This window comes from Molossus molossus, unplaced genomic scaffold (genome assembly GCF_014108415.1).
Source record: "Molossus molossus isolate mMolMol1 unplaced genomic scaffold, mMolMol1.p scaffold_m16_p_40, whole genome shotgun sequence".
Lineage (NCBI taxonomy): Eukaryota > Metazoa > Chordata > Mammalia > Chiroptera > Molossidae > Molossus > Molossus molossus.
In genome coordinates this window covers 73583-97197 of record NW_023425378.1, presented here as the reverse complement: position 1 = coordinate 97197, position 23615 = coordinate 73583, and the positions used below count along the sequence as shown (strand labels likewise).

Here is a 23615-nt window from a genome sequence, read left to right as displayed (position 1 = left end):
GTGTTCCATTTTCATTGGTTTCCAAGGAATTTTTAATTACTTTCTCGATCTCCACGGTAACCCATTCATTGTTCAGTAACAAGCTATTTAGCCTCCATGTTTTCAAATGTCATTGCATGGCCCTGGCCGGTTTGGCTCAGCAGTTAGAGTGTCTGCCTGCAGTCCTGAGATACCCAGGTTCGGTTCCCGTTAAGGGCGCGTACCTTGGTTGCAGTTTGTCCCCGGCCCTGGTCGGTTGTGCAGGTGGCAGCCACTCGATGTGTCCCTTTGACGTCTATGTTTCTCTCTCTCTCTGTTCCTCTCTCTCCCTCCCACTCTACCTGAACAAAAAAATGGGAAGGTGTCCTCGAGTGAGGATAAAATAAAAAATAAGTAAATAAGTAAGTAAGTAAATAAATAAATAAATAAATAAATAAATAAATAAATAAAACACTCAAATGTCATTGCATGTTTTTATTGCAGTTGATTTCTAGTTGCATGCTATTGTGATCTGAGAAGATGCTTGATAGATTTCAATCTTCTTGATCTTGTAGAGACTTAGTTTGTGTCCTAACATGTGGTCTATCTTTAAGAATGTCCCATGTGCACTTGCAAAGAATGTGAATTCTGCAGTTTTGAGATGTAATTTTCTGTAGATATCTATTAAATACGTTTGATCTAGCACTTCATTTAGAGTCTCTGTTTCCTTGTTAATTTTTTTGTCTATAAGATCTATCCAGTGATGTCAGCAGGGTATGGAAGTCCTTTGTTATGATTGTATTGCTGTTGATTTCTCCATTGATATCCTCCAGAAGATTTTTAATATACACTGGTGCTTCTGAATTGGGTGCATATATGTTCACCAAGGTTATATCTTCCTGTTGGATAGATCCTTTCAATATTATGTAGTGGTCTTCTTTGTCTCTAGTTATGGCCTTCATTTTGAAATCTATTTTATCAGATATGAATATTGTTACCCCAGCTTTTTTTTCCTTTCCATTTGCTTGAAAAATTTTTTGCATCCTGGACACTTTGGCTCAGTGGTTAGAGCATCAGCCTGCGGTCCAGAGAGACCTGGGTTTTGTTCCTGCCAGTGGCACATACCTTGGTTACATTTTGTTCCTGGCTCTGGTTGTGTTGTGCGTGTGGCAGCCACTCGATGTGTCCCTTTCATGTCGATGTTTCTCTCTCTCTCTCTGTTCCCTCTCTCCCTCCTACTCTATCTTAACCAAAAAAAAAAAAAAAGGGAGAGAGAGAAAGAAAAATGTTCTCAGGTGAGGATAACAAATTATGACATAATAAAAAGAATAATTTTTTGCCATTCCTTCACTTTCAAACTATGTGAGTCTTTTGTTGTGGGGTGGGTCTCTTATAAACAACATATATGTGAGTCATGCTTTCTTATCCAGTCAACTACTCTGTGTCATTTTATCAGAGCATTCAAACCATTCACATTTTAGGTGGTAATTGATATGTACTTATTTATTGCCATTTTTGTTTAATGTGGTTATATTTTTCTTCCTTTTTCTTCTACTGATTACAACAGTACTTTTAGCATATCTTGCAGTGCTGGTTTGGTGTTAATATATTCCCCAGCCTTTTTTTTATTTTGGTCTGGAAAGCTCTTTATTTGACCATCTATTTTGAATGATAGCCTCACTGGATAGAGTAGTCTTGGATTCAGATCCTTGTATTTCATAACCTTGATCACTTTATGCCACTGCCTACTGGCTTGTAGTGTTTCTGTTGAGAAGCCAGCTGAGAGCCTAATGGGGTTTCCTTTGTAGGTAACCTATTGCTTATCTCTTGCTGCCTTTACGATTCTCCCTTTGTCTTTAATTTTTGGCATTTTAATTACTATGTGTCTTGGTGTGGGCCTATTTGGATTCTTCTTACTTGGGGTTCTCTGTGCTTTTTGAACTTGAATGCCTTCTTCCTTCACCAAGTTAGGAACATTTTCTGTCACTATTTCTTTAATATATTCTCTAACACTTGCCCTTTTTCTTTCTCTTTGGGGACTCCTATGATGCAAATGTTATTATGTTTCCAGTTGTCCCACAGTTCTCTTAATCTGTCTTCCTGTTTTTTAATTGTTTTTTTCCTTTTGGTTTTCTGATTGGTTGATGTTTTCTACTGTCTTCTAATTTACCGATCCGATCCTTCGCTTTCTCTACTCTGGTAATTAGCCTTTCCAATGTGTTCTTTAGTTTTGCTATGTCATTCTTCATTTCTACTTTGTTGGTTTTCAGTGTTTCTAAATCTTTACTCTTGGTGCTGATGTTCTTACTCATGTTGTTGAGCTTCCTCAAGTTCATGGCTCTGAACTCTACCTCTGATAATTTTCTTAGCTGCATTTCATTTATCCTATCTTTGATTGAGTTCTCTTGTTCTTTGATTTGGGATTTGTTTCTTTGTTTCACCATTTTGGCTCTCAGTGGGTTTTGGAGTCTGCCAAATTTTCCCTGTGGGTGCTGTGTTTTGCTGTTTGTGGCTCCCTCTACTGGGTTTGGATGAGCCAGGATGGGCCCATGTTAAACACCACTGTCAAGTCTTACTTTCCTGGGCATATTTGCAAGCCCAGGAAAGGTCCAGTTATCCTCTAGCTTTTTCCTGGAGGCTAGTAGTCTCAGTTACTTAGTGCCTTGGAATGTAGCCCTGGTGTTCTGCATAAGAGGATTTATAGAGGGTGGGATAGATGCTGTTTCTTAATGAGCCTCAATTTGCATTTCTTTGCCTCACTTGAGAAAGGCTCAATCTCTGAGGGTGTGGGGAGGAGGGGGACTGCTGCTTTTCCCCACAGCTCTGGGAAAGAGCCCACTGGCCACCATCTTTTGTGGCTATAACTCAGCAAATACTCTGGGTGCTCTCCAAATCCCAGTTGTCCCCACACAGTTCCAGTTCAGTCTGCCCTCCCTCTGCCGGAGCCCAAGGTGAGTGGCTGTGGCTGTTTTTGCCTCTGTCCCGGCTCTGCACTGTGGAGCCGCTTGGGAGTTTAACCCGAGGGCTCTGCTCACAGCTAAGGCCACTGCTGAGCAGCTGACCATGGACTCCCAGCCCCCGTCTTACGCCTTTGCAATCCTACGAGGATTGAGTCAGTGTCCCTGGTTATATGGTTCTCGCAAGCTGCTTTTCCCATTGATTTGTCTGTGTTTTAGTTATAATTCCAGTTTGGTCCTGGGAGATGGTCTGTGTAGCTTCCATTCACTCCGCCACCATTTTTTTCTCTCTCTTTCTTTAGTTCCTATAAACACTAAGCCAAACTGGCCAAGACTTATTTTTTATTTATAATTGATTTTTAGACAGAAAGGACAGGGAGACAGAGAGAGATAAATGTGGATGAGAGAACATGGATTGGTTGCCTCCTGCATGCCCCCCCCACTAGAGATTAAACCCACAACCTGGGCATGTGCTCTGACTGGAAATTGAACCGGTGATGACCTTTTGGTGCATGGGTCAGCCAGTGAGTTAGGCTAATTTTTGCTTTTATTGTTGTAATTTTGCTGTTTAAAATGCCCCTAAGCAAAGTACTTAATGGTTGCCCGGTGGACAAGTCTGGGATGTGCCAAAATGAGAAAATACATTTATTAGATAAGCAACAGTTAGGTATGAGTTATAGTGGTGTTGGACTTACATTCAATACAACATATATTAAATAAGGTGTTTTTAAATAAAAACACACATGGCTGATGAAAATGTGAACAGACTCTGCAGTATCCAAATAGGAGTCTCTGCAGTCTCTCATAGGAGCATTGATTCAATATTCATTAACTCAATGTTCATGGCAATATTATAAAACATCAATTTTCACCTTTAAAAAAAATCTCTTAGGACACATAAACCAATTACTAAAATTGTGCAGCAAAACAAACAAACAACAGTTCTAATTTTGATTCATTCACACCAGACTATTGTTGTGTTGGTTGTTATTATTTTATTTGACAATCTAAGGGAACAAAAGTTGGTGCTCAGGACTAAACAGTCAGGTATTGCATATTTTAAAAATTCTTGAGACACACCAGTTGGAAATCACTGTTACAGAACCTAACTACTACAAATAAAAATAACTGACTTTAAAAATGTGCCCAAAGTATAAGATTGATTTATTTTAAAAAATTTAAAGGTGCCAATACTTGTTTTTCTTTCCTGTAAATCTTTATAATAAGGGGTAAAAGGCAAATAAGTTTACCATAAAAACTCAATGTGTCAGAAATGTTGAATTCAGTGTCATGACAAGGCAAACTATACAAATAATTAATTTAAAAGTGTAATAGTAAGAGCAAAACAAAAGAATTACAAGAAATAAAAACACCACGAGACAAAATTCTTCTTAAATCAAATTTTATTTGTGAATTCAGCAAATATATAATTTCTATATAACAAAACAGCAAAATATTTAAATAGTACAGGACAGGCTATATCTCTTTGCAGTGGTATTTGAGTTTTAGTCTAGTTCCAAAATATTACACACATTCAAAAGTTACCAATTCTTTTTTAAACATAGTATTAACTCATAAATTTCTTGGAATCCTGAAATAATTTTTTTTTTTCTAAAATACTACTTCAGAATTATATTAACAAGCCAGAAATTTGTGTTTAATTAAACTCCACAACAGTAAATTTTGGAATGGAAAAGGAATTGGGACAATTCTTTCTTTCAAGTAAAATTGTGACCGACTAGAAAACCAAGCAGACATTTTGGTGCTATGTTACTTCAAAGAATTGTGGGATTCTGATGACGTCCACTCCATTGGATTCCATGTAGAAGCAAAATTTTAGAAGGTTCACCTAATAAGATGTATCAGAAAACAAAATAAGCACACCAAACAGTCTTCTATTATACTCCACACATAGCAAAAAATTGCAGGTTTGTATTAATACTTTAAATTCCTATTACCAATACATTCATATCTTTTATTCCATTAGAAACTGATTTGTCAACCGATAAATATGAAGAATATATGTGTAACCACAAACTGCTTCTTTGTCACATTTCCCCCTTGTTTTATATTTACTCCATTTTTAAGAAACAAAAGCTCTGGGCAATACAGGTGTCATTTTGAGGAAACTGCTATTATTTAGGTAATTTTGTCCTCATTGGCTATACAAATTTAGTGTGAAGCCATGCTGTATGCAACAACTATTGGTTTTAAAGTGATTAACTTATTACCAGAATAAAAAGATAATAAAAATATCCAGAAATAAAGTACATCCCCTACTTTTCCACACCATCTATGTGAGAGATGTGAATAGGCTCTTTTATGTTACCTTTTATCTTTTTTTTTGGTAAAGGATTGACTGAACTTCCATGAAGTGGATAATACTGCCTGCAGAATTCAGCAGACATAAGAAAATTACTTTTTGTATCTCTCAGTCACTCCATCCAAAAAAATTTTCTTGCATAAGAATTAACAGTTATACATTAATATATACTATATACACCTTTACCATTTTCATAATATTATTAACCATTAATTATAAAACACTATACATTTTCCCCTGCAGGTGGCTTATATTTTGACAGCAAATTTTTGCAAATGAGAAACTGAACAGAATTCGTGTTGAATACTTTGTCTAGTTTTAAATACTAGCTATACAGAAAAAGTTTGTACTATAAGGCCTGAGTGCATAATCTTAATGTAACCAGTTATGGACATTTCATTGATCCCGCATTTGTAATGAGGATACTTCTTCATTGCCTTCATCGTTTACTTGTGCTCTTTGGCCACTTTTCTGATGGTTGTTCAAGTGATATGCTGCTGGCCCTGTATATGGCTCTCCATGCACATGATTATTCTGAGAGGGTGAAAGAGATTTGCATGTCAAACTTCTCAAATATTAAAATTTAAAAAAAATCACAGGCTAAAATGTTTCTGAAAGTAGACATGTCTCTTATTTACAGAGATTTATATTTTTAAAAAACTCATGTAATAGTTCTAAAGTAATTTATATATCAATTTCCATATTGTAAGGAAAGTAAGTATCAAATGATAGTGTTTGAGGGGGAAAAGCAAACAAACAAAATAGACACACTAAATCTGTGAGGTTGATTTACCTTTCAAAGAAAATGTTTTAAGATTGTTTATTACCAACTGCCCTTCTAATACAACTAACTGATTCTCCAAGTGCAGTTCCTAGACCAACAGAAACGGCATTACTTGGAAACTTGTTAGAAATGCAAAATCTTGCATCCCCTCCCGAACACTGAATCAAATAACATGGGGCTGACTTAGCAATTTCTGTTTTGTTTTGTTTAATTCTTACCCGAGAATATGTTTCCATTTATCTTCAGATAGAGTATGAGAGAGGGAGGGGAGAAAAGAGAGAGAAACATTGATGTGAGAGAGACACATTGGCCGGTTGCCTCCCTCACAATCCTGACCAGGGCGGGGACCAAATCTCAACCAAGGTACATACATGCCCTTGACCAGGATCGAACCTGAGACTCTCTGGTCCTCGGGTTGATGCTGTAACCATTGGGAAAAATTGGCCAGGGCAGCAATCTCTATTTTCATTAAATGCCTTTAGTTGATTCTGATCCACATTCAATTTCAGAACCATTGCCTTAAAAGATGCAAATCAGTGGGGTATAAATTTGGAAATATCTCTGAAATTTTTGTTTTTGAATGAAAATTTAATCATCTATATTTTTTCAAGTGAATCATCTATTAATATTACATTGTTGCTAATTTTTTTTTTACTACAACTAAATATTGTAGCAAAGCAAGCAAGTTACTTTTGTTAATATTTAATAATTAGTTTCAGCCCAGCCAGTATGGCTCAGTGATTTGAACATGGTCCCATTCACCAAGAGGTAACCAGGTTGATTTCTGGTCAGGGCACATGCCTGTGTTGAGGGATATGGGATGTGCAGGAGGCAGCCAACTGATGTTTCTCTCTCATGGATATTTCTCTCTCTCTTCCTCTCCCCTTTTAAAAAAAACATATTAAAAAATTTTAGTTTTACGTTACTATAAAATATTATACATTTTTATTAACTACAACTATTAGCACCATAAGGCTCCCTGGTTGATAGAGAAAATACCATAGGGATAGGTCAAACATGCTCCAAATAACCCCACCATAACCATTCCTTTCTAATCATTTGTCTAAGCTATTCAGATAGTCTCATTATAACTTTATAGGTATAGCTGGTAGATTACAATATAGTTTTAAAAATACTCTTTAGGCCCTGACTGGTTCAGCTCAGCAGTTTGAACATCAGCCCTGGACCAAAGAGTTGTGGGTTCAATTCTGGTCAAGGGCACGTACCTTGGTTACTGTTTGTCCCCAGCCCTGGTCAGGCTGTGTGGGAGGCAACCAGTCAAGGTGTCTCTAGCACATCAGTGTTTCTCTCTGTCTTTCTCTCTGTCTCTTCTTCCCTCCCACTCTATCTAATGATAAATGGAAAAAATATCTTCAGGTGAGGAATAAAAAATAACAACTCTTTAGCCCTGGCCTGTTTGGCTCATTGGTTAGATTGTCGGTCCGAGGATCAAAGAGTTGCGGGCTTGATTCTGGCCAAAGGCAAGTACCTAGGTTGTTCAACTGATGTGTCTCTCTCACTTGATGTCTCTCTTTCTCTCTCTCAATTCCCTCCACCCTTCCACTCCATCTGAAGATAAATGGAAAAATACCCTTGGGTGAGGATTATAAAAAAAAGAGAGAGAAAAAAATACTTTTTAAGCACAAACTCCAATGTACCTGTGGATAGTGAGATCCAGATGAATGAGCATGTAATGGGACATCTGGTAGAGATGACTCATGCTCATCTGTGGCATCTTGGTCATCTGGCTCCTAATTTTAAATATATAAAGAGATTAAGAATTTGATTATAAAAGCAACTTTAAATTGATTTTTAATCTTATTTTCAGGTAAATTTTGGAAGAATCCACAAAGCTGACCTCTTTAACACTTGCCACTTACTGCAGATAAAATAATTTAAAATTAGAAAAAAAAAAACAAAAACTGAATTCCTCTATTAGATAATTTCACAGATTATTAGATAATTTCACAGATATTTCTTCAAACTAATGAGTTAACAAGATCCTTTAATTATTTAAGCATAAACCAATCAACAGTAAACTTAAAGGCAATAAAACAATAGCACATATATTTTTACACAATAAACACTGGCTTATAAATTTAAAATTTTCTTTCAGTTCTGTCTGCTGCTTAATGGTAGTTTTTTTTTGTTTGTTTGTTTGTTTTTTACCTCTTCTGCACATAGTTCACAAGCTTTTGCAAGTGTCATTCTAGCACTATGTGATCTCTCTAGGAAATAACCATTTGATGTCTCATTGCTTTGTACTGGAGACCAATTATTATAAGTGTATTGAGTATTGCCAGTGTATGGTCTTCTTTCAAGTTCATCTCCAAGCCATTCCACTGCCCAAGTCCACTTTCTTTTAAGATCTCCATTATTCTTTAAACAAACAAACAAACAAACAAACAAACAAACAAACAAACATAAAAAGAACAATCATGTAAAACAATTTGGAATAATTTTCTATGTTAACCTAAAACACTGCCTCATTTTCAGGAAACATTTCTTTTTAAAGCAGTCCTTAATTATGATTCAGATTGTGACAAAATTGTAACAAATAATTCTCACCTGTAGTATTTGATAACCAACAGGACAACTGTTAAAGAGAGCTACCATACATTTTATACATTGGTATGCTCTTTTTTGATAGTGATTCTTAGAGCGTTGGATTGTATCAAACAAACCATCTCTATCATCTGGAATTCCTTTAAGTGTGCTATGAATTCTAAAAAAAACCAGATATAAAATTTTATAATATCTAGTAATAACAGTGGAGTGACAATTGTGTGCCATCCAATACATGTTTTCTTTCCTTTTTTTTTTTTTTTTTTGTGGTATGCGCCCCCAGCGGGAACCAAACCTAGAACTCTCTGGTCTGCAGGTTGATGCTCAACCGCTGAGCCAAACTGTCCAGGGCCACTATATGTTTTGATGTAATCATCTATCCTATTTAACTCGAGAGTTAATTATCCAAGAAGGCAGTATTAGTAAATCCAGTTAATAGGTGAAAAAACAAGTGCAGAAGTCAAACAGCTTGTGGATGTCAGAAATAGCAAGCTGGGGATCTGGCTAACAGTTTGGCTCAAGATTCAGAAGTTTTACCAAATTATTATCAATCCAAAATGCATTACTAAATGTAAATTAACTTTACTAATACATTATTTTAAAATTAAAGTTAACTACAACTGTCTTCATAACTGCTTCAGTTGAGAATAATTTAATTAAAAAATATTTTTCTTTATTGATTTTTAGAGAGAGGAGAGAGAGAGGGAGACAGAAATATGGATGAGAGAGAATATCGACTGGTTGCCTTCTGTACACCCTCACTGAGGATCAGCCTGCAACCTGGGTATGTGCCCTGACTGGGAATTGGACCGGGGACCTACCTCCTGGTGCATGGGTCAACACCCAACCACTGAGCCACATTGGCTGGGAAAGAGAATAATTTACTTTTGAGTCTTTTTTTTTAGTATTGCATTTTAGGAGTGTAAAGTAAGGTTCTAATGATTATGATAGTGCAAAAATTTGGCAGTACAAATTTATAATTTGAATTCTAATTACTATAGTACACACATGGTAGGTACAGCAATTCTCACTGGCAAGAGTATAATTTGGCTGATTCTGCTAATAATGAATAATTTCATTTCAGCTATAGCCAAACATAAACATAACATTTTATACAGGCAATTATTTCCTGTTCTCCTCAACAACCAATTTAAAAATTATTTATGGGACAAAGGTGATTAGACAGAAAATATCTGGAAAAACTTCTCCTTAACACAATTTATTTTATTTAATAGAATATCATTATAGACCAAATCAAAGGCAAGTTGTTTTGTTTTTCAGTATACATATTCATAATGTAAGCCTGTGTAAACACAATATTATTAAATTTTCAAAGTCTGATATAATTATATCAGACAAAAAATAACAGGCATAGGTAATACTTATCTTGAGAAAGTTGTAATATATATATTAAAGTATATATTCTTTTTTTATTCTTCAGTTTTTTTGTTTGTTTGTTTGTTTTTATCCTCACCCGAGGATATTTTTCCATTTTTTGTACAGATAAAGTGGGAGGGAGAGAGAGGAAGGGAGAGAGAGAGAGAAACATCGATGTGAAGGGACACATCGAGTGGCTGCCACCCACACGACCAACCAGGGCCGGGGACAAACTGCAACCGAAGTACGTGCCCTTACCGGGAACCGAACCCAGGTCTCTCCGGACCGCAGGCTGACGCTCTAACCGCTGAACCAAACTGGCCAGGGCTATTCTTCAGTTTTAAATAATAATGAGTGATACTTAACATTTCTGCCATATAATCATTAGTGTCAACTGCTTTTACAAGCTACAAAAATAAATATTGTCTTTGCCTGTCTTGTTCTGTTGTCTGTAACAAATGCCTGGCATACAGATGCTTTGTAAACATCTCTGAAATACTTTTTATTGAATAAATAAATTTTCATTATACAAGCACTTCAAGCTGAGGCTCATAATAACAGAATCTTAATAATTTGTTCACAGAAGTCCAGTATTTTCCACATTAATACAGCATTTATACTTTTATTACCATTTGGTTGGGTAAGACAAGGCGAGGTTGTAATTCATCAGTTTAAAGCATATATAAGAAAGTTAGAGCAAATGATATATGCTTAGAATTTCTTTAAACTAATTAGATTCCATTAAAACAAACTCTTTATAAAATATCTAATTATTTCATTATATTGAAATAGGTGCTAAATAATAAATTACTACAAATTTCATGGCAACGAATTTTGGGTAATGCTATTTTGACAACATTCAATGATTTCTTTGAAATATATGATAATAAATTAGATGACAATCTGAAAATATTAATTTAAGAAGTATATTATATTATCTATAAAATTTAAGATTGTAGTAATGTACCTTAAAAATTTTTTTTTTCATTTATTGATTTTAGAAAGAGGAAGGGAGGGAGAGAGAGATAGAAACATCCATGAGAGAGAACATCTACTGGCTGCCTCTCACATGCCCCCCATTGGGGATTGGGCCCATCACTTGGACATGTGCCCTGACTGGAAATCGAGCTGACAACCTCTTGGTGCATGAGTCGAAGCTCAACCACTGAGCCACACCAGCCGCACTGTAATGATTTACCTTTAAGCACTGTATTTTACAAAACAAAAAAGATCTTAGTGTTGGCATGTGGCTCTGTTGGTTGGAGCATCGTCTCACATCAATAGGTTGTGGGTTGGATTCCTGGTCAGGGCAAATATCTAGATTGTGGGTTCAATCCTATCTGGGGTGGTGATCAAACCAGCAACCCAGGTATGTGTCCTTGACCAGAATCGAACCCTCAACCCTTTAGTCCATGTGCTGATGCTCTAGCAGCAGAGTCAAACTGGCCAGTGTATATATATATATATATATATATATATATATATATATATATATATATATTTTATTATTTATTTATTTATTTATTGGTACGTGCCCCTAGCGGGAACCAAACCTGGGACTCTCTGGTCCGCAGGCCGACGCTCCAACCGCTGAGCCAAACCGGCCAGGGCGGCCAGTGTATATTTTTAAAGATAAACCATTTAACAGAGCTTCAAGAAGTGAAAACTGTATCTGCCTACTGGCAATTTCATTTATTTCTAGAACATAGAAAAAAAAAAAGTACTTATTCTGATAGCAAATATCATAGCAACCTGTGAGTCTGCCAGGAATCCTCAATCAATAAAATCTGCAAAAGTAGATCCAAATATGGCCAAAGTTCATAGGTATATGAATATGCAACCTAAAATTAGATAAAACATGGTTAGATTAATTATTTAAAGGAATAATAAGTCAAATTACAGATAATATAATTTTTTTCTGTTAACCTGCCAGAGGAGTTCACTGAGGACAGTGGATGAGAACTGAGGATTCTCCCAGCAGCAAAAACGAAGGAATTTGATGGTCTCATCTGAGTTACTGCAGTCTTCAATAATTTTCTTCACATAACTTGTTCTCCCAAATAAAATGTCAGCCACATTCTGCTGAATTGGCATTATAGGCTGTGATAAATTAGGGTCACCAAATGGATTGGGAAGAGGGGGATTACCTAGAATAGATTTGTTATCAATGTAAAACTAGGAGATTTCTTCACAATAGTACATTACTGAATTTTTATTTCAAAAACTACCACAAAGTCTCCTAACCACAAAACATACATTAAAAAGACCAGATATAGACACAGTTAGATGCAAAAGTAGAAATAATGACAATGAAGACAAGAAAAACCAAAACTAACCCTAACCTTAAAATTTATTTAAAAAATATTTTTTAAATTTAATTATTGATTTTTAGGGAGAGAGGATGGGTAAGGGAGAGAGAGATAAAAACATCGATGAAAAAGAACATCTACTGGCCACATCCTGCATGCCCCCTTCTGGGGATCGAGCTCACTACCCAACCATGTGCTCTGATCTGGAATTGAACCAGGGTCTCTTAGTCCATGGGGCACCACTCAATCCACTGTCACATCGGCAGAGCTAAAATTAAAATTCTTAAATAAACAATCTCATAAATAAGGGATTTATCACAGTAGGGTGTAAGTTTTAAAAGGTGTATTTTAAACTATATGTGATAGCCCTGGCCAGTCTGGCTTAGTGGTTAGAGAGTCCTGGGTTCGGTTCCCACTAAGGGCACGTAACTCAGTTGAAGTTTGTCCCTGACCCTGGTTGGGGTTGTGTGGGTGGCAACCAATGTGTCTCCCTCATATCAATGTTTCTCTCTCTCTTCCCCCTTCTATTCCTCCTGCTCTATCTGAAGATAAATGCAAAAATGTCATGAGGTGAGGATAAAAAAACAATAAAATATTGTGTTTAAATGTGATATAATATAACACATCCAAAGCATGAATCTTCACACTCTTAATTTGATATATCTTTAATATTTTAATTAAGTTCTGTAAGAGACTGGCATTATTTTTAAATTTCTGTAAAGAATGGAACATTCAACTTTACCATTGATCGAAGACTGCATTATCATGAGACATTGCAACAGCGGATCAGCTGAGACACTACTGAGTATAACTTCCCTAACTCAGCATACTATTACTTGATTGGAGGGCCTGGTCCTTCATCTAAAGACACAAGCATAAAGGTAGCAGGTACACTCAATTTCAGAAGCTGTGTCTTTTCTGCCATTCCTATAATAGAGAGAAAAAAAAAATGTGTTAGGAAATTAAACAAACAAAAACAGTTAATGACTAGTATTGCATTAATAAAAAAGTCATATTATATAATATGGCTACCTATAATATTTATAATTAAAGGCAAGTAGAATGTAGACAGAATAGAAAATACACTGATTTAGTTAATATTCTAACTGTGAAGTAGTAATTGACTCTGGAATTCCAGTTACATTAAGCCCTAAAGATAATGTTCATTCTATAGGAGGACCTCTTAGAGACACCAGAGGAGCCTAGATAGCAACTCCCTAAAGAAAGATGATAAAGACAGAAACTATATGAGAAATAAAAATACTTTTGTAAATGGCCATTCCCCTTCCTACTAAAACTTTTATAAGAAAAACAAAAAAAACCCAAACCCAAATTTGCTATTTCCACTTTTCTTATTTTTCCATTCCTCAAGACCATTTAATCTCTGTCCCAATATTTTTTATTTGAAGCTAAAAAAAGAGTTCTTAATATTAAGTACTTCCTCATTCTGAGCACTCTTACCTTGAATGCTCTCTCTCATTACAGTTTTGTTTTTCTACTTCTCTTTTCTAAATACTTCTTACTATTTGTGAAGTCTTTTCTCTACTTCTTAGAAGTTAGTGTTTTCCCAACAATGCCATTCTAGGCTATTTCCTAGCCAAGTTACTTTACTTTGACTAAATCTATAGTAATGGATATATTCATGCAGATGACTCTAAATTCTGGATATTTGTATCTCAGTGTTTATTTGTATCTTAGCTGTGCAACATACTTTTAATTTTTAATCTGTCTAATCCCCCCACCCCATCCCTTACCCCGGTTTCCTCACAGTAAATGGCACCACTATTCTCTCAGTTTCTCAAGTCCCACCTTTGGAGTTCTCTTAACATCTCTTCTCTCTTACACTCCCACTCCCTCAATATCTAATCATTAAGTTCTGCTGATTCTGTCTCAAAAAACTCCTCAATCTGTCCAAGTGTCTATTCCTTACTGCCAGTTCCCTATTACAAGGCAGTAAAGATCTTTGTCTATCAATCACTATTTTACATCTATCAATCACTATTTTACAATCTCTAGTCTTACTCCAATGCAATCCATTCTACCCTGTAGGCAGTGTGATCTTTCTAATGTAAAATTTATTTATAATATTATGATGGCATTCAGTGTCTTCATGATAAAAAGCAGACTCACTATTCTAATTATCTTGTCAAAAGAGCACAATTAGAGTATTCTGCAAATCCCTTTTTCTCTTTCACTAATTCAGTCACATTGAATAACTATCATGTTGTTGAATAAACCATGTTATGCCATATCAAGCCATTCATATGCCATTCACTGATCACTTATTCAGCAAGTTGTCCATGATCACTTTATTCAGCAAACCCTTACTTAGTTTCTAAATGTAGGACAGATACTCCATTAAATGACAACAAAGCTGGGGACAGGGCGGGGAGGGAGGGGAAAGAGGAATCAGTGGGGGGAAAAGGAGAAACATCTGTAATAAAAATAAATTAATTAATTTAAAAAAAAAAAGTGCTTCATAGCCCTGGCTGGTTTGGCTCAGAGGTTAGAGCATTGGCCTGGGTTCGGTTCCCGCTAAGGGCATGTACCTCAGTAGCAGTTTGTCCCCAGCCCTGGTTGGGTTGTGTGCGTGGCAACCATTCGATGTGTCCCTTTCACATCAATGCTTCTCGCTCTCTCTCTTTCTCATTCTATCTGAGCAAAAAATGTCCTCGGGTGAGAATAAAAAATAAATAAATAAATAAAGTAAAAAGAAATGGATGAAATTCATTTTAAAAATATATAAATGTACTTCATAGCAGTTTGTATTTTTCCTGTGTTTATAATACGTGGTATACCATTAGGATTTTTTATTCATTGCTATATTCCCAGGACAACAGTGAGGATAGGTTTACAATATTTTATTTGAAATTCATAAAGCTCTAAAACCAAAGCATTTTTATATTGTTATGATACACTTTTTGTTGAAACCTGGCTTGAACAGACATTTATCCACCACCCACTGCCCCAAACTAAATGTTCATTATCTATCAAAGAAACACTCCTAATGATATAAGACCTTAATGTGAATGTCAAATAATATGTGGCACATCTTCCTTTCTTTACACTTTTCTAAATTTCAATAAATTCTGAAACCTAAACATTTCTAGCCCTGAGGGTTAAATATTAATTTATCAATGTATACTTATTTCTGGCAGTGAAAATTACTATTAAGTTATATTACAGATGAATAATGAGAGCTATATGAATAAGAAATATCTAAAACAAAAGCTATAGCCCTGACCAGGTGGCTTAGTTGGCTAGAGTGTCATTCCATATACCAACGAGTTGTGGATTCCATACCTAGTCCTGACATATTTAGGTTGTTGGTTCAATCTCTGGTTTGGGCACATAAGGGAGACAACTGATCAATGTTTCTCTACCATATCAATGTTTCGCTCTCTCTCTCTCTTCTTCATCTCTCTCAAAAGTCTATAGAACATATTCTCAGGTGAGGAATAAAAAAATAAGTATATAAAATGAAAACTACAAAATATGACTTTTAGAAGTGATGACATTTGGTAGTTTTAGCACTGGTTGGTGTGGCTCAGTTTAGTGGAGCATAGTCCCATGCACCCAAAGGTGGCTGATTTGATTTCCAGTCAGGGCACATACCTAGGTTCTGGGTTCGATCGCAAGTTGGGGCATGTGTGGGAAGCACAATCAATGTTTCTTTCCCACATTTGTTTCTCTTCTCTCTCTAAAATCAATCATATAATTTAAAAAACCCAACAACCATTTAAATTTGGTAGTTTTACATTAAAAATAGAAATAAAAAGGTGATTTCACTTATGCTTCTTTGTGTGACATTCTCTTCCTTCTCAGCTACGAGCATCTCAAAATCTCATTTATAGATAGGCAAGTAAGGAAAATAAACTACAGAGACAATAAGAGAAAGGAGAAAGAAAAGTAGAATTTTCCTTCAATTAAAGAAATCATAGTTCATTAGTAAATGATTATTAGGTTCATCCAGTTAACACTTTAAAAGGAAGGCATGGGTATAAAAACATAATTTTAGATACAAAATAATAGTGATTTAAAAAAAGTTATTCAAATAGTTTAATTTTGTGAATCAATACCTCATAAAAATTAAACCAAATATATATTAATATTTCAAAACTTTTAATGAGATTGCACCTCAAGTATTAGGAATTTTGAGTGCTTGGTTCACTAACCTGAATCACTGATATTCAATTTCTTTCTTTCTTTTTTTTTTTTTTTTGCTACTATAACAATTTATTCTTTTCCCCCTTTATAAACAATGATTTAAAAGAACACTAAAAATGTGAAAAAACTTCTGATGTATACTGTTAGCTATCCGTGCATTTATTCAGTAAGTACTGATTGGGTACTACTGTGCAAAGCCCTGGTCATGAATTTTGCTGCCTGCTCAAGGCAAAAAAATTTATAGCCCTGGCTTCTTTGGCTCAGCAGTAAGAGTGTTGGCCCTCATACTGAAGGGTTTTGTACCCGAGTTGCAGTACTAGGTTGGAGTTGTTCGAGAGGCAGCCAACCAATATATCTCTCTAATATCCATGTATCTCTCTCTCTCTCTGCTTCCCTCCCTTCCACTCTATCTAAAAATCAATGGGAAAATATCTTTTGTTAAGGATTAACCTACAAAAATGGAGAATTGTTATTAATTTTTGGAGACAGAGGGAGAAGGGGAGAGAGAGAGAGAAAGAGATAAGAAAACAGAGCGAGACAGAGAGAGAGAGAGAGAAGAAAAACAGTGAGAGAAACATCAACATAAGAGAGATACATTGATTGGCTGCCTCCTGGATGCCCCCTACTGGGGGCTGAGCCTGCAACCCAGACATATTCTCTGACTGGGGGAATCAACCGGCAATCTTTTTTTTTTTTATCCTCACCCAAGGACATTTTTCCATTTTTTTGTTCAGATAGAGCGGGAGGGAGAGAGAGGAAGAGAGAGAGAGAGAGAGAAACATCGATGTGAAGGGACACATCGAGTGGCTGCCACCCGCACGACCAACCAGGGCCGGGAACAAACTGCAACCGAGGTACGTGCCCTTAGCGGGAACCGAACCCGGGTCTTTCTGTACCGGGTCTCTCTGTACCGCAGGCCGACGCTCTAACCGCTGAGCCGCTCAACCAGCAATCTTTGGTGCACCAGATGAACCTTAACCAACTGAGCCACACCTGCCAGGGCTGAAAAGTTTCAATGATATGAATATGGCCCAGCTGGTGTGGCTTAGTGGTTGAGTGCTGACCTATGCAACAAGGGGTCACTGGTTTGATTCCTGGTCAGGACACATGCCCAGGTTATGGGGCCAATCCCCAGTGGGGAGCATGCAGGAGGCAGCCAATTGATACTCTCTCTCATATGTTTCTACCTCTCTCTCCCTCACCCTTCCTCTCTCTGAAAAAAAAAAGAATATGGAATACTGCTTCTATTGGAAGAGATAAGATGTCATCACTACATTAAAATGCTTACATCATTTAATATGTAAATATGAAACAATACATGAAAAGTTCTTACCTAAATTTGCATACATTACAAACAGATTGAAATACTGCTGTAAATGATGGCCATGCTCTGAAACTTCCCTTCTCAGGAGATTTAATACTGCTCTTAATAAGTGATCACTCAAGCTTATGTTATCACAGGCCTGTAAAGGATAAGACATTTTATCAGCAAGAGATGCAAAATTGTATACTTCTATTTACATAAAAAATGATCATGTTCATATATGTGGCTGCATTAGTCAGGAAAGGAGTTGCTTTTGAAGAGGAGGAATGAAGACCTGGGATAGATTTCATTATAGATGCTTTATACGGTTGTAATTGCAAAAAAACATCCAAAACAAATCATGTACATAGTTTTATGCCAAAAAGGCTCCTTAACAAAGAATTTAAATTTAGTCATTAAAAAGTCAAGCTTAACTAGACATACAGAATCAGAAGACTTATTGCATAACTACAAGCAACAGAATAAGCAGAAATTTTCCTTGTTTTATTTTAAAATACCCAACAATCATTATTTATTAGTGTGAAATTATTTTAGTTAACTCAATAATGTACGCATGCATTTATATATGGTAAATATATCAAGCAGATATACATGTTTTCTGATCTGACCTTTCAGAAAACAGAATTTACTTGTAAGCACTTCATTATTACAAAAAAAAAAAAAATTTAATTACCTTACTTGAAGGTCCTGGAAATGAAAAAGATGAAGAACAAGGCCCGTCTTGCAAAGAAAAATGTGCAAGAAATACGATAAGTTTTGCAAAGGCACCCCTCACTTCTGCACTAGGACACTCCAGGAGATATTCAGAGAATAACTAGCTCTTCTCCTTCTGGCACCCCCAGGATGCGAATGTTGGCACGCTTGAAGTTATCCCAGAGGCTCCTTACTCTATCCTCATTTTTTTGGATTCTTTTTTCTTTTTGCTGTTCTGATTGGGGATTTTTTGCTTCCTTATATTCCAAATCGATGGTTTGCTCCTTGGGTCTACATACTCTATTATTGAAGCTGTGTAAATTATTCTTTATTTCAGTTAATGCCTCCTTTAATTCTAACTGTGTATCCATGATTTCTAACTGGTACTTTTTTATGCTCTTGAGGCCCTCCCTAAGTTCACTGAGGTTCTCATTAAGTTCATTGAGCATCCTTATAAGCAGTATTTTGAACTCAGTATCTGTTAGGTTGCTTATCTCCCTTTCGCTTAGTTCTTTTATTGGGGTTTTGTTCTGTTCTTTCATTTGGGACCTGTTTCCTTGTATCCTCATTTTGGCTGCCTCCCTGTGTTTGTTTCTGTGTATTACTTAATGAGTGGTATGGGGCTCGCTGAGACCCGGTGCTGCTCGTTTGAAAGAATTTAGGAAAAACCTGAAGCAGGATCCAAGACAGGCCAATCCTATGGTTAAGCAAGTGGCAACAGCTTGAAAGTTGTGTGGGGCGGGGCGGGGCCTCAGGGAGTCAGCAGGGCGGGGCTACCAGTGTGAGCCAGGTTGCTGGAGTCCCAGATATGGCTTCTGTCTGCCGCCCCCGGGAAGGGCTCACCAAAGGAACAAAGGCCTCTGACAGCACGTTTGTCCCCGAGGAAGCCCCCTCTCCAGCACTCGCTCCAGTGCCAAACAGCTCCGTTCTTCCCTGTATGTCTCTGGTGCCCCTTGAGCTGCCTCCCCTCCGAGCTTAGAGGGAGAGAGTCTGATAAGTCCGTGCGCGGGCCCTTTAGGGAGCTGCCTGGGGTTCCAGCCGCTTCAGCTTCCCTGAGCCTCAGTTTCCGCTGGTTTTTCCAGCCAGAAGTTATGGGGATTCTCTTCCTAGCACTGGAACCCTGAACGGGGCACCTGGTGTGGGACGGGGACCCCTCAGTCCTCAGGGAGGACCTTCCCAGCTGTGGGATCCTCCTGATTTTTATCCACCACACTTGGGTGTGGGACCAGCCCGTCTCGCCGCTGTGCCGCCGCCCCCCCTCGCGCCGCCGCCCATCCTACCGGTCTGGATGTAGCTGCTTTTTTTTTTTCCTTAGTTCCGTAGTTGTACGACTTCCATTCAGCTTGATTTCAGGCAGTTTTGAATGATGGTTGTTCTTTAGTTTAGTTGTAACTTTGATATGGTTGTGGGAGGACGCAATACCGCGTTTACCTACGCCACCATCTGCCCCCAAGGTCCTTATTTTAAAATGTGTGGTTGCTCTAGCCAGTGGGGTTCAGTGCTTCGAGTGTCAGCATGTGGACCTAAAGGTCAAGAGCTCAATTCCCAGTCAAAGGCATGTACCTGGGTTGCAGGTTCAATCTATGGCCCTGGTCAGGGCACATTCAGGAGGTAACCAATTGATGTGTCTCTCTCACATCCATTTTTTTCTCTTCCTTCCTCTATCCCTCCCTCCCTCCCATTAAATCTCAAGTGAGGATTTTAAAAAACCCCACTAGAAGTGACTATAAAAATCTTATGTAATCAAATAAAATTAACATCCTGTTCATCTGAACTTGAAGAATAACCTGGAGTACGAAAGGGGAAAATGTTTTCTACTATCAACCTTTCAGGTGGGAGTTGTTTAAGGCAACTTGCTTCAGGGCAGAAATAAAAAGTAATTGTGACTTCTAAAATTAATTATCCACTTGAAATGGTTTTTCCTAATACACTACATTATTTTCTCTCAATATTGTTTCCCTGACAAATCTTTAAATCATTTTCAGTTCCTCTTTGCCACCACTATAAAAAAAAAAAAAAAAAAAAAAAGCAGAGGTTAAAAAATGAGTTGTATATAAACAACTCTGATGTTTACCTGTTCTATTAAATATAATCATATGTATTTTTAAAATTGGACAATACATACCTTTTTATCACATTTTTCACAATGATAAGCATTTGCACCTTCCAATAAATCACATTTGATATACTGTTCCAAAGAATCAAGAAGGTTTTGGTGATTTCTAATATCTACATTCAGAATTGTAAAAGACTCTTCACACTCGTATCTAAAGATATTATTTAAGAAATGATCAGTAATATGAATGTAAAAAAAAAGAAATGATCTAAAGCAGCGGTTCTCAACTTGTGGGTCGCGACCCCTTTGGGGGTTGACTGACCCTTTCACAGGGGTCGCCTAAGACAGAACAGAAGTAAAATTACAGTTATGAAGTAGCACCAAAAATAATTTTATGGTTGGGGGTCACTACAACTGAGAAACTGTATTAAAGAGTTGTGGCATTAGGAAGGTTGAGAACCACTGAATTCTAAAGGCTTTATTCCTTAGGTTTCTTTATTTTATTTCTTAAAATTTATTTATTTTATTATTTTATTTTTGTTACAGATGTTTCTCCTTTTTTACCCCATTGACACCCTCCTCCCCATCCCCACAACCCCGTCCCCAGCTCCATTGTCCATGTCCATTGGTTATGTGTACATGCATATAAGTTCTGTGGTTGATCTCTTCCCTCCCCCGCACTCCTTCTTCTGAGGGTTGTCAGTCTGTACCCTACTTCCACGTCTCTGGGTCTACCCTATTCCTCAGACTGTTATGTTCATTATATTCCATATATAAGTGAGATCATGTAGTAGTTGTCTTTTTTTGCTTGGCTTGTTTTGCTTGGGATAATACTTTCCAGGTCTCTCCATGTCATCTCAAAGGATAAGACATCTTTCTTACAGCTGCATAGTACTCCATTGTGTATATGTGCCACAGCTTTTTTATTCATTCGTCTACTGATGGACACTTGGGCTGTTTCCAGACCTTTGCTATTGTAAATAGTGCTGCTATGAACATGGAGGTACATATATTCTTTTTAATTGGTGTTTCAGGATTTTTAGAGTATATTCCTAGAAGTGAGATGACTGGGTCAAATGGCAGTGCAATTTTTAAATTTTTGCGGTAACACCCTAGTGTTTTCCATATTCCTTAGGTTTCTAAATATTATTTTTAGTTTTGAATTTGATGAAAAATAAATGTGCAGCATTCACTATATCATGTCAAATTCATTATTTACACAGTGTCATTGGTAAGTAGTAATCTTTTATTGGGCAATGTATTAGTTTATTTACACATATTATTTGTTATCTTCACCTTCATTCAAAACCTCTCAGATATATGTATAGATCACTATTTCACAGATGAGAAAACAGGTAGGGTGGGAAGGGGAGGTATCATAGAGATGAATTTAGTCTAGTTTACTAGGCAAAGTGGTGACTTGAATCTAAGGCTTATCTGGTCTCCTTGCTTAAGTTCTTTAATTCACTCACACTGAGTGAATTACTATAAATAATTATGCCAAGGTAAAAGTAATGTTTATGCCAAGTAATTTATGCCAAGGTAAAAGTAATGTTTCATAAAGTTCAAGAAAAAGCCTATTATTTCTGTAATAGAAAATAGAAGCTAATATTTAATGCACTTAGATACCAGGATATAACCTAGTGAGTACCTTTAGTACTTGGCTCAAAATTCATAACAATTATTAAATAACAAATGTTATACTCTGGCCAGTTTGGCTTAGCTGTTAGAGCGTTGGTCTGTGGACCAAAGAGTCACAGGTTCAATTCCGATGAAGGGCACGTATGTCAGTTGCGGTTCAGTCCCTGGCTTGGTCAGGATTGTGTGTGAGGCAGCCAGTCAATGTGTCTCTCCCACATTGATGTTTCTCTCTCTCTCTCTCTTTCTCTCTCTTGCTCCTCCCACTCTATCTGAAGATAAGTGGAGCCTGGCCCATGTGGCTCAGTAGTTGAACATCGACCAATGCACCAAGAGGTCACTGGTTCAATTTTCAGTTAGGGCACACACCCATGTTGTGGGCCAAATGCCCAGTGAGTGCATGCAAAAGACAGACAATTGATGTTCTCTCTCATCAATATTTCTATCTCTGTCTCCCTCTCCCTTCTTTTCTCTAAAATTAATAAAGAAAAACAAATTAATAAAAAAGATAAGTGGGAAAAAATATCCTCGAGTGAGGATCAAAAAACAAAAACAAGAATAAATGTGAGATGAAGTCAACATTCCAAACTGTTGTGATATCCTACAAAAGAAACTTTCTAAATTTATTATCACACACTAATAAACTCAGGTAATGAAAGGTGAAAAACACAGACACAACCATTGAGTCCATTCATGCAACTGACATATCAAGAGTGCTTAGGATGTTTAAAAAACTAGGGGATGTTATGTTTTAGACATAGACTTCACATTTAGAAACTTGTAATTAAGAAAGAGATAACATGCACACTTTCACCACTCTTATTTAACATAGTACTGGAAGTCTTAGCTACAGCAATCAGACACACACACACACACACACACAGAAATCCAAATTGGAAAGGAGGAAGTGAAACTCTCTTTATTTGCAGATGACAAGATATTGTGCACAGAAAACCCTAAAGAATCCATCAAAAATCTACTAGATTTAATAAACAAATTTGGCAAAGTAGCAGGATACAAAATTAACATCAAGAAATCAATGGCATTTTTATATACCAATAATGAACTCATAAAAAAAGGAACCAAAAAATCCCATTTCCTATTGTGGCAAAAAAATTAAGATACCTAGTAATAAATTTAAACAAAGAAGTAAAGAAACTCTTTGCAGAAAACTACAGGACATTAAAAAATAAACAGAAGATATAAAAAAGTGGAAGCATATACTTTGTACATGGATTGGAAGAATGAACATCATTAAAATGCCCATACTACCCAAAGCAATCTATAGATTCAATGTAATCCCCATTAAAATACCAATGATATTTTTCACAAAACTAGACTACTTGAAAAGTCTATATGGAACCAAAAAAGACCCCGAATAGGCACCACAATCTTGAAAAAGAACAAAGTAGAAGGAATCATAATACCAGATATCAGGTTATACTACAAAGCCGCTGTAATCAA

The 23615-nt window shown here is 36.6% G+C and overlaps 1 protein-coding gene across 1 annotated transcript in view; it reads right to left on the bottom strand.

Moving 5' to 3' along the window:
• Window positions 1–5634: 5634 nt before the first annotated feature.
• The window catches only part of LOC118616761 (probable ubiquitin carboxyl-terminal hydrolase FAF-X), a gene marked incomplete at its 5' end in the record, with an annotated part of 90601 nt that continues 72620 nt past the window's right edge, over window positions 5635–23615 (bottom strand). The window contains 11 exon segments of the mRNA XM_036242197.1: window positions 5635–5772; window positions 7681–7773; window positions 8192–8401; window positions 8591–8747; window positions 11717–11805; window positions 11891–12111; window positions 13016–13039; window positions 13042–13200; window positions 17774–17903; window positions 18438–18578; window positions 20583–20724. Coding sequence (XP_036098090.1) covers window positions 5635–5772; window positions 7681–7773; window positions 8192–8401; window positions 8591–8747; window positions 11717–11805; window positions 11891–12111; window positions 13016–13039; window positions 13042–13200; window positions 17774–17903; window positions 18438–18578; window positions 20583–20724 — 1504 coding nt within the window.